Genomic DNA, 12296 nt, shown 5'->3' with positions numbered 1-12296 from the left:
ATGTCCTCAGCTTTCACAGTCATTATCACTGTGTCGCCAAGCAAACCATGCTGATAAAGGTGTAAAATCCCGTCACCATGGCACCCTCTGTTGCAGAGTTCCCTTTCTTCTATCTATATTATGTCTTATTAATGAAGGCAAGTTATTTAATGACACATTAGTTTTTGCAATATATACTCTTTAGACTCTTAATTAGACATGACGTTTAAAAGGTTTTTGTCAAAGTGATAACAAGATGTCTGTGTGCTAATGTGGAATCTGCATTAGCTGTAGCGCTGTAAGCCAATGTAAGAGAAAAAAAATGCTCCGGCCTAAATATTTTCCTTTATACATTATGTTTTAGCTAAGCTAGTTTTGAATACCTGGTGAAAAACCTTGGAAAGACTACTGTTGATTAGTAGTCTGGGGGTCCACTTTAGGGCCCAAGGAACTGTAAATTGGAGTAACTGAGAGTATGCATGCTAAAATATGCTAAATATGCTAATGTTAAAATATGCCATTGCTTACCCTCACTTTCATCTAATTAGTCTCCTAACAAAATCGCTGGAAATTAAATTATTTTGGGCCTCCTTACATCCTCACTTGAGTGGAAAAGCCCTGTCACTTAGAAGAGCCCTTCTGCTCTGTGTTGAAATTATTCAGATACATAAAAACACTTGACCTTGAGTGTTTGGCTTAGCCACCAGGATTCTCCATTTGTTCCACTGTTGCCATCCAGCCATACAGTTTCCACTCTCCCGCAATGTCTTTCAGATGAGTATCCAAAATTATGCCACACTTGGTAGTTTTACCATCATTTTTGCAGTGAATGTATGAATTATGCAGTGGACTTCCTCTCTGTGTGGAAATATAGGCAATGTAGTCTGTGCTCAGCAGGTTGTTAGGGAAATGTGCTACATTTCTGCTATCACGGGTTCTCTCTCTCAAGTCTGTACTTGTGTAGATAATCACCCTCGCGTGATTGTATGTGAAAAAGCATCATGTGTTTGTGTATGAGTGTGTGTGTGTGTGTGTGTGTATGTGTGTGTGTTTGTGCAGTGTGTGAGCATTAAGATGTGCATCTCTGCCTCTATCCGCCTGCGTGTGTGTGTGCGTGTGTGTGTGTGTGTGTGTATGCGCGTGTGTGTGCATGTGGTCGCCTGTGTGTGTTACATACTGAACATTGTCTTCTTGATACACTAAGCAAATCTCCTCAATGTGATAATTGGCTCCCCGGGGTGCTTGTATCTTTGCCGCTCATCATCGTCATCCCCTCCAGAAAAAAAGAGTGTGTGTTAGATGAGATAGGCAAAGTTTGCTCATTTGCCGGGGAAACTGATCCCAAGTCTGCCTGAACTCTTTTTGGCAAGGAGAAACTTTGAGGCGATGAGACAGCGGGGCCAGATCCGGTGCAACCTGGCTGGAGGCTGCTGTCTGCTGTCTCCATGGCATGAGGGCCTTGGTTTCAGCCAGACACGACGCCATGGGAGAATCTCGCTCGTTTGAGGCAGGTGAAACATAATGCGAAGAAAAGCTTAAATTGTTGAGATGTCATCGAGATAATTGAGAAGCAGATATGTTATTGTATTGTTACTCTGCGAGGAACAAAACCCTCAATGAAATCATAGAGAGTGACATTGGTGTTAAACTGTTTGTTAGTTAAAAGATGATATTCTGGTAATACCGATGGGTTGGATGGCATGGATTGTTTATCTGCTATGGAAGTGCAGCAATTGTTGTGAGGCTCACGCTGCCTCGGTTGGGTAGATACGTTTCATATCGCACACAAGACCTCAGTTGGTGGTTGGCATTGCGGACACCTGAGGTGTGTAATATGCAGACCTGTTTGTGTGCCTGAGGGCAAATAGAGACACTCATCTGGTCGATAGCTTCTCTCTCTCTCTTTCTCTCTCTCGTCCATATGTTCTTGCAGTCTCCAGGGTATTATGGACCACAGAGCAGATTGTTGGCCGCTTCATAGGGGAAACAGCGAGACAGCTGGGCACCCATCACAAGGCCAAACAGATGTTCAGGTGACTGGGAGAGGAAGAGAGAGAGAGGAAGGAGGTGGAGAGAGAAAGGCAGGGAGAGAGATGTGTAAGAAAGGGAAGCAGAGAGAAGATGTAAACAAAAGAAAAAATGAATTAATATAACGATGATGCAAGAACTGAGGGACTTCATTAGCAATCCTCCATTAGCCTCCAAGGTAGGCCAAATGCTTTCCAGTATCCTCAGGCCGCAGTAGCCTCCTCTGTCTCCCATATTGATTTAGTCTATCTGCTGTAGGTCTAATGCCTTTGATCTCTTGATTATGTGTGCTTAACTGTTTTTGAGATGGCTAAGCTGCTCAAGGATTTTGACGCTTTAATTCTGATACACCTCAGGGAGCATTCAAAAGTTGGAATTGAATCCAACCCTGCAACCATTCGAGAAACTTTTTTTTTTTCTGTTCCATGTGATGATAAAAAAAAAAAAGAAATAGACAAACAACTTCTACAGCTACCGAGGCTCAGGGCCAAGTTTGATCCAATCAGAGGCCCTAATCCGACACAGATCTACAGTACATAGTGGCTGGTGTAATGAGAGAAATTTTTGTTATGGAGAATTTCTCTCCTCCCATTGGTCTTGAGGCGGCTGCCCTTTTTTTCCGCACTGCATTTGTCAAATTAAACCCGACGAAGGTTCTTCGATTTTTTTTCTCCCCCCTCCCTCTCTCCTTTCTTGTGCCAGCCTTTGTTCTTTGGTTGCAGTCCTCATGTATAATACATGAGGATTGGGAGACTTATCCGTTTCTGGCCATGCTGGCTGTTATTCCCTGGAAAGGGGCTATATTTAAGAGCTGGATAGGTCATAGATGGCGCCAGGGGAGCGGCTGACTTCTACCCAAAGGTGGAGGTGGCTGAATACCATTAAAACCCCAAAATAGAATTCGGCACCATTACATTGTACCGTTGGCAAAGTAGCTGAGGGGGATTTGGATTTACCCTTTAATGGAAATAGTTTGAATCTGGTTTGTCAGAAAAATGTCTTGTCGGCGATGACCCTGTGCTCCCCAGTGTCTAGTTAGACTATGGTTCTACAGCATAGACTTTATAAATATTTTACCCTCTCTAATTCCTGTCCTTTTTACTCCCTCTGTTTCTACAGCTGGCACCACCTACATCTTCGGTAAAGGAGGCGGTCTGATCACATACACGTGGCCCAATAACGAGAGGCCGAGCACGCGGACGGACCGGCTGGCAGTGGGCTTCAGCACCACCATCAAGGACGGCATCCTGGTCCGCATCGACAGCGCCCCGCGTCTGGGAGACTACATCATGCTCCACATTGTGAGTACTACTGCCTGTTGGCCATGCAACCACACACTACACACATCTGATTCAAAACTTAACATTCAGCATCACAGGACCATATTCAGTCTGCAGAAGTCCCACTTTGTAAGGACTTTGTTTTGGGGTAAACTCGTGGATCAAGCTAATTATGAACAGTTGTGCTTTCTGGTCTTAGCCAGGCTGCCAATATAAACTGAATAATAATAAATCAATTCAAGCTCATTTCTTGTAGTCCGTAAACGTTGCTATGTTTGTACTGTTACAACCACAAGCATACGCGGTCAAGATGATGACTGCAAACAAACCTCTGAATCATCCTTCAAGGTTTAGTTATTGCAGTCTTCGGGCTAAATTCAAACCATCATGCCAAAACTGAATTATACAAACAGTACAGATCCATAAAAGAGAAAACCAGAAAACCTACAGATAACTTACTCCCCTACTCTAAGTCTCTGCTCACCGCCCTCTTTCAGAATAACCCTGCTTCTTCACCGCATTTGAACTGACTCCCAGCATGAATAATGAATGTGTCTCTCCATACATATGCAGCGTGTTTCAACACACTGGAAAAACATGATAGAAGCGGGTTCTATGAGTTGGAATTCTTGGCCGGTCAACTGTACATCAATACAGCTTCTTAATAATATAGCTTTACGACCTTGTGGTTGTTGACTTATTTACATGAGCGTAAAGTATTTACATAATCATCAACAATGGCGAGATACAGAACATCAAATCCCAGCTCTTGGAGCTGCACTGAGCTGAGAGGTACAGTATATGAAGGCAGTGTGGCGATTGTGTTGGGAGGGCGTTGCTGCTGAAAAGGATGTGATGATGAGGAGTAGGACGAAGATGGGGAGGAGCTACAGTTGCTGAAGCAGATTGAAAGTCTTTTTCTTCTTAAAGAGCTCCCCTCATCTCCTGAGTGCCGGCCATGTGGCGCTGAAAACCAGCCATCTGCTCTGCCAAGATGAGGGCTAACAGCAAGCACTTTTTTGATGCTTTTTACAGTATGAAGAGGAGTGACTGTATATGTGCAGTATGTGTGTGTGTGTGTGTGTGTGTGTGTTTTGTTTGTGTGTTGGTATGCATGTGCGTGTAGGTGAGAAAGTATGTTGAATCACTTAAGAGAGAGAGACAGAGAGAGAGAGATAGAGAGTGGAAAACACCTCCCTCCATGTCTGTAACTGGCTCGGTAATTGCAGGAACCTCGATAGGAAGGAAAAGGAATGCATTTTTAATTCTGTTTTTTACATATCCCAGCATAGCAAGCCAAGCTGGGTATTTCTTGTAATTTGGCTGCGAGTCATTGGGCGGCGAATGTCTTCATTCCCCCAGTCTCATGGTGCTAATGAATTTATTATTAGAAAAGGCAACTGGAGCTTCCACCAATTCATTCAGAGAAACAGCGTGATCCAAGCATAGTGTAGGTTTTCCACAGTGTGGGTAACATTGCACTACTAATATTTCTAAAGATTTATTGACAGCCAAGGGTGTACAAACATTGGGGTTTCATTTATTAATAACACTCAGTGATTCCACCCTTAAAAGATAATGAAATAACTAGGCAAAAACCTTTATAAAACATACATCATAGCACTTCAGATTGCTGCTCCTTTTTTCTACAATTACACTGTAATTAGACAGTAACAAAATGCAACTAGCTGGACTTTTCCCACCAGTAAATGATTCACTAGACCTTAAGTGGATATTCAGTTGTGAGATTTGGTGGATTTGGTTGCAAAATAAAGCAATGTTTAATCTCCTTTGCAGTGTTTGTAGCATCTGGATCATAGCTCATCATTTGCCCCACATTATACTTTCTTACTGAACAATTGAATTTGGCATCTTTAAAAGGGCCACCGCCATGTCCGTATTGTCTAATTTGCAGTTAGAATATCAAAGATGGCATGTTATTAGCTTTGCTCTCTGTACAAATTTTGTGTGTGACAGACATGCTTTTTCAAATGAACACAAAGCTTCCCGACTGTCTGCACGCCTCCGAAAAGTCATTAGACAACTCCTAATGACAGACGTCAGGTCTTCGCCGTCAGCGTCTTGTGTTTAGCAATGAATCTGGAAGAAAAGGTTAAAGGAATTACGGCTGCCGATTCTGAATATATGACTAGCCAAAGGTCTTATCAGGCCCAGGGCCATTACCTTGGCCTTTGCCATTAGCAGGTGGCTATTTTAGAATCAGCACACTAAAGACTACATGGCCACACTAAAGGTCTTTAATAGCTGAATATATGAGACTGCGGAGTCAACAAAAGGGGAGTTGACATGGCCATCGTTTGATTTCTGCAGTCCTATACTCTGATTCTTGTTTCACATCTTATGGCATGCAAGGCAAATGCTGACTTTCATTTGTGTCTCTGCTAGCTTTTCCTAATGAGAGTCTCCTTTTAATAAAACTCCACCAGAGAGCATGGAATGACTTTTAATGACCATGACTTTGACTTAAGTGTCTTGTGCTTGCAGTTTACTCTGTAAATGAAACATGGGTGTTCATGGCATTTTTTTTTAAACATGCAAAGCCCAGGGCACAGAGAAAAACAGACAGAGAGAGACATAATCACTGACTCCCCTCTTTACTCTTCCTCTCTCTCTCTCTCTCTCTCTCTCTCATTTTCTTTCTCTCTTCTCAGTGATTAGCTCACGGCTTGTTTGGCAGTCATGAATTAAAATGATGATTGTAGTCTTTACATTTTAACTGCCTAGAACAAAATCATGCTTGTTTTGAAACGTGAAGGGCAATTTGGGTAATCTGCAGAGATGAGCACAGCATTTTCCCATCCTTCATCCTGGTATTTCAATGACTAGTTGATTTGGTGTCTCAGTTCTGACTAGTAATACAAAGCATAGAACAGACATGGATCCTAGTCAGGTGACTTGTAGTTAGGGCTGGGTATCGTTTAAAAAATTACGATACCAGTACCAATACCAGTACCCTTAAAGTGATACCGAGTACTTCATTCGATACCATTTTTTTTACGTTTTGGTGGCATCTCGGCACACTCAACTGCCAACTCCGTCACATACACCGTGCTCGACTTCACCACCACAGACTGTATGGGCTGTAGCTGCTGCAGTAGTGGGCCAATCACATGTCACATTAAATCGAAGAACGCTTGCGGTCATTGGCTGCGATCAAAACCATACAAATAGTCATTTTTTTCTAGATCCGTGTACAAAAAGTATCAAATGCAGGTATAGTTTGACTGGAGAAGTTTCGATACTACTTGGTACTGGGTTATTTCAGTCGATACCTTAAAGGTATCGAGTACCGATACCCAGCCCTACTTGTAGTCAAATAGCAGACCCTTCGTTCTGTTTCAGGTTGCATATACTAAAGCATGATCTGAATCTAATGTAAAGCTAAAAGCTGTGAGGAAAATCATCAATATCAAAGATGATTGAATCATGGGTGAAATAAGTGAGAGCTGACTTTTTAGTGTGAGGTGACTTGAAACAGGGGCTTTAGGCAGTACTGCAGTGATTAGTAGCACAGCGTGTGTATGTGAGGTGTGTGCACATCCCTGTGTGTGTGTGTGTGCGTGTGTGTGTGTGTGTGTGTGTGTGTGTGCTTAAATCCATGACAGAAAAACTCTAAGCCTTGGGCTAGATGTGCTGGTCGTGACTCACACAGTCTCTCGCCAGGGACTGCACATGACTGCAGGTGAAGATTACCCAAAATTCAGCACACAAACACGCACATATATAGACACACACACACACACACACACACACAAACACACACACACACATAGAAATCCTTCAGAACCTCATCTCCACCTTATCCCTGAGATGGAAAAACTTTTGTTGAAAAAAACAAGAGGATTTTCCACAAATAAGACAAATAAAGGTGCCAAGGTAAAGAATCTGTAACGTCACTGTATAGAAGGCAAAGATTACAGCTAATTATCCCAGTAAAGACTGAACTTTCAAACACTGGAGAATATTGCTCAATATTCAAGGAAAAATAACATGGAGGCCAGCAGTAGCTTATGGTTAAAGAATCAAGCTTGTGACCAGTAGATCAACAGTTTGAAACACCAATGATTGGGAAAAGCTGTAGCCTATATTGTTAAATGTTGCATTTGAGTCTAAAATATGGTGTCAGAGGTCTTAAAAACGTAGCTCTTTGCATTAAGTAAGAAATTTCCCTGGTTGCACAGATGTATACTTTACTGCTTTTCTGTTTGCTTGTTCGTTTGTGTTTTAATCTTCAGGCTTATTTGGGGATGATATTGGTCTAAATGTGATTTGTTATTTGTCGTAAAAAAAAATGTAATTTAACTTACAGAAAACTTTTGTTTTCCCTCAGAAATAAAAAGGGATCGTAATTGTGTCAGATTTTGCTCAAAATATCATAAGAATATTGAACCATGAGCCCAGTATCATGTGTTCAATCGTATGATAGATAGATAGATAGATAGATAGATAGATAGATAGATAGACAAATAAAATCTATTGTTCTGAGTATTTTTAATTGACTTGTTTAACTAGACTAATAAACTTTTGAATTCTAGCAAACCACAACTACATTCTGACACTTGTCCTTTATCCTTGAAAAATCCCTAGCTGCAGGAATGTCAGTCAGCCATGCTGCTCTGGGAGGATTTTGCACACACACACACACACACACACACACACACCATATTCTTCTTCTGTTCCCACTAGCACACATATAGCATATGTATGAACACACTTCCTCTTCCAACCCCGGGGGATTTTTCGAATCTTCGATGTGTCTCTCAAATACATACATTAACAGCCAATCAGGCTGGGCTTTTTCTAATGGAACCATGGCACACAGAATCCCATTACCCACTTGAGTTACCCCCTCATGCTAATTCAGAGGCAGAAAAGGTGCAGCGGCTAGATAATTGAAAACCCTAGTGCCGACAAGTGGGCGAACTCAGACATAAGATGTGGAATGAGATGAGTGGCCCTGTATGGTAAATATTATATTGCATTCCAGACCATACCACACTACATCTATCTATCATGCTTACATACATTACATGGATACATACATCCATACATGCATATATACATATTGTATGTACATACAGGGATGCAGATGCATTATTCACCCGTTCATTCATGTGTTTGTTTATTCATCCATCCATTCATTCATTTGTTCATTCATTCCTGTCTTTCCCCATCCATCCATCAGCTCTTTTTCTGCTTGTCTGTGTTTATGTCTAACAGTGGCTGTTTCCCCACCTCCGTCCCTCTCTCCCTCTCTCTCTCCCTCTTTCCCTGACAGACCTAATATAAGATGTTTGATGTGTACCTGTGTGCATCAGCGCGTATATGGCCGGGAATGTATTGCTTCTATCAAGTTACCCTGCCTCGGCAGAGAAAGATAGATATTATCGCGGTTATGGCTCATGGCCTCTGATAACATTACAGCTTCTTATTTGACTTTGTATTTCCTTACCTCCCACATTTGATTCCCCCCACGGAAATAAAGAGCTCGGAAAATATACCTCGCAGCTGTTTCACAACTAGTTGCATGCAGTACACACAGTCAGCATTATTGTAACTTTGTTGATAAATAACTATTTCTTTAAACAGCAAAAGTGAACTCATTCTCTACATTTTCTACATTTCACACCAGACTACATTATTTCACTATGATTATTATTTAAACTAATAAAATAAAACATATAATAACAGAATATTTTTGGCACCAGTGCAGGTTATTACTTTTGAGGTCGATATCTAATGCCAGTTTATTAACACTACCTACCCTGGAGTGTGATACTCTTGACATATGGCTTTTCACAGCAGACTGGTCTTAATATAACCGGCATACTAGCCACCAGATGGTGAGTGGACACGGATGTGTGAAATAAATCTTTATATACTTGGCACTTATAACAAGAGAAATGGGGGCTCACTATATAACCATAAAGGATAATTCATGTTTGTTTGTTTTTAAATTGAATATTCACATTGTACTTTGACCCGAGAGCAGTTTAAGAACCAGGTAAGACTGGAATTGGTGATTTGATTTCCTGGTAGGCACAACAGAAATATCAGCAAGTCTCCTCTTATGAATGGATGCCATAGAAGACATAGTGTTGTATGATTCATAATTCTTATGAAGCACACTCCTATGATTATTAATTGGGATGGTTATGCCACAACTTGGAAACATTTCAAGCTACCCTCCATGACTCCCATTCATTTAGGATTAATGGTGACTACATGTTGCTGATGTTTGAGTAGCGCTTACGAGAGCAGCAAACCACGCAGTTCGGTTTCACCTCGTTCTTAAAGGCGGAATGTGACTGTAATTTGACTTTGAGGTTGTTATTCTGCAAAACTAGAACTTCCCCAGTAACCTACTTCTCTGCTGCTGCTTTAACAGTATGGATGGATTACACAAGGCAATCGTACATAAGAGTGCATAACATTTTCTTACAGCCATCTCAGCCAGATGATGTGATAGCATTTTCCTAAAGCTGGAGAAGCCATGCTTGAAGATAAAAAATAAATAAAAAGGAAAAATAGTCTTGTGAATTTTTAGGAAAGCGTCTATTCTCGCAGAATAGAACAACCTAAAAAGTCTGTTTTGACCGAATTTCTCTTTCTGGCCAAAGAACCCATTGAATATTGCACAGGAAAAAAATAAAGAATGATCCTTTAATTATTAATTCCAGTGGTAATAAAGTATTTGGCAGTGAATTGACATAGAGAATAATCAGGGAAGCAGGTCAAGAGTTTGGTGCTTGGGGTCATTAATAATTGATTACTGTTGGCAGCTACCTTCGCTCTGACTGAAGATTTATGCCACGCAGATAGGCATGCACAAAGAGATACACACACACACACACACACACACACACACACACACATTTTTGAAAGCCTTTCTGCTTCTCTTGTGTTCTCTCAAAGGCACATGCAGGCATACACACAAACACAGCTACACAAGCACTCACACTCTCTCTCTCCCTTATTCTCTCTCTGCAACTATCATATACATACATAAACACACACACACACACACATACACACACACACACACACTTACACACGGACACAAACACACGCTCTTTCAACAAATGCTCACACCACGGTACACTGGCTCTGACACTCCAAACATGATATGAGGGCTCTTAAGGGACATCTGTCTGTCAGTCATCCATGTCAACCCGAGGCAGTTCGGGAGAACGGTACATCTAGCAGCCCCCTACGCCCTAACACCTTCCAACACACACACACCCCCTCCACACACACACACACACACACACACACAAACACTCATTTCAGGAGCGCAGCTGCAAGTAATAACCGATCAAGTTGGACAAACAGTGCAACATTATTACAATATACCCGTGTGGTCCGTGGCCCTGGCCCCAGCCTCTGGCGATGTATATTTCATGGATTAAGATGAAAAATTCAATGAGAAACAACAAACAGGGTGCCTCTCCCTCTCCTTGCTCTTTGACAGCCGCCCCTCTGGGGGATGCTTGTGTTTTCACAGCTTTGTGGTGGGACATGAATCCCATTCTCAGAGTGATGAAGGGACAGACAGAAGGAAAAAGACGAGTGAGAGAGAGAGAGAGCGAGAGAGAGAGAGAGGGAGAGAATCATATATATCCAAAAGTAGAACAAATACAAGAGGCTGAATGAGAAAGAGGAGAAGAATGAGAAGAGGTGGGAGGAGAGGAGTTAGGGAGAGAGAGATGGGGGTATTTTAGAATTCAGAGCAGGATCAGAGACAAACTTGGCTCAGATATGTCTCAGCACACAAGCGCAATGGCTGTGAATTCCAAATTATGTGTTGCCTCTCTTTCTCTCTGTGTGACGCTGCACCCCCCCCCCCCCCCACCCTTTTCTCTTATCTCTCTCTCTCTTTCTTATCTCTCTCTCTTTTTCTTTTTCTGCTACAGTGGCATAGCGCTATTGTTTTTCATACTATAGGCCAGATTGGGCGCCGGTAGCTGGTAGGTCTGTTGATCCGACGGGTTTGAATTCTGCTACAGTTTGGAAAAAGGCTCCCGATGCTGAAGCTCCCGGTCGAGGTGAGGTTTTTACTCACTGTGGGCAGAATCTGGTCGTCACAGTTTTCAGCGGCAGCCATTTTATCGCCGAAACCCCGCTCCATTGCTGTCGCTAGATAACTTATTTTCCTAAAGGCAGCAGAATTTCTTCACAATATTTGTCCTAACCAGGCGTAACTCTCTCTATAAGTGGCTGCAGTTGTTTTGACAGGGACAGATGCTTCTCGGAGATCAAAACACCTCGCTTCAGTCAGGAGTGGCATCATTTTCTTACTTCTTCTATTTGCCACGGCTCTAGACAGCTATGGTGCGCGTGTGTTTGAGTGATGAGCGGGACAGCTTGTGACGAGCACCTAATGAAAGATCAGAGGGATTTGGGATCGATCGAGGCGTATCGCAGACACGAGGCTAGGCGCCATCTCAGCTCCAAAGACACTCCTAAATCCCCCCGCAAGGCTCTGTGTTACCCTGTTACAGCCACTCTGCTCCTCTTCCCTCCCTCACCTGAGACGCCACAGGACAAAAAGACAGTGAGGGGGAGAGAGAAAGAGAGAGAGAAATCAAATAAAAGAAAGAGAATCACATTTTAGCAAATTGACTCCCTTTTGGATTATCGACAAGAAGGGGGGAATGATGAATCGCGGGCCTGCTCAAGTGATAAACGTCAACATTAGAAAATAAATCTAGCGGAAAGAAGAAAAAAAATCTTCTGCTTTCAATATCAGCGACGGTGTGGCAGATTGGCTCACACTCAACACACACCAACACACACACACACACATGTACACACTGCAAATGTATTCATGGAGGATTAAGCACCTGCTGGTAAAAAAGCAGCAAGAAGTTTCTTTCTCTCACTGATAAAAAAAGAGAAAAGGGGGGATCAAAATGGAGTGCAAAGCTCCTTCACTGATGGAGCGAAAATGTGAAACTGAGTACCTGTGCATTTTACTGAGCTCAAGTT

General features: G+C 42.2%; 1 protein-coding gene across 1 annotated transcript in view; it reads left to right on the top strand.

The window, feature by feature from the left end:
* The window catches only part of LOC139654065 (neurexin-3b-like), a 263211-nt gene that overhangs the window by 192548 nt on the left and 58367 nt on the right, over window positions 1-12296 (top strand). Inside the window, 1 exon segment of the mRNA XM_071531088.1 lies at window positions 3127-3308. Within this exon segment, the coding sequence (XP_071387189.1) occupies window positions 3127-3308 (182 nt within the window).

Source organism: Centroberyx affinis, unplaced genomic scaffold, assembly GCF_046629955.1.
Source record: "Centroberyx affinis isolate AG114_WGS23_722 - 3 ecotype Tasmania unplaced genomic scaffold, CSIRO-AGI_Caff_v1 ptg002030l_1, whole genome shotgun sequence".
NCBI classification, from domain to species: domain Eukaryota; kingdom Metazoa; phylum Chordata; class Actinopteri; order Beryciformes; family Berycidae; genus Centroberyx; species Centroberyx affinis.
The sequence above is the reverse complement of the archived record's forward strand: the minus strand, read 5'-3'. Positions and strand labels throughout refer to the sequence as shown.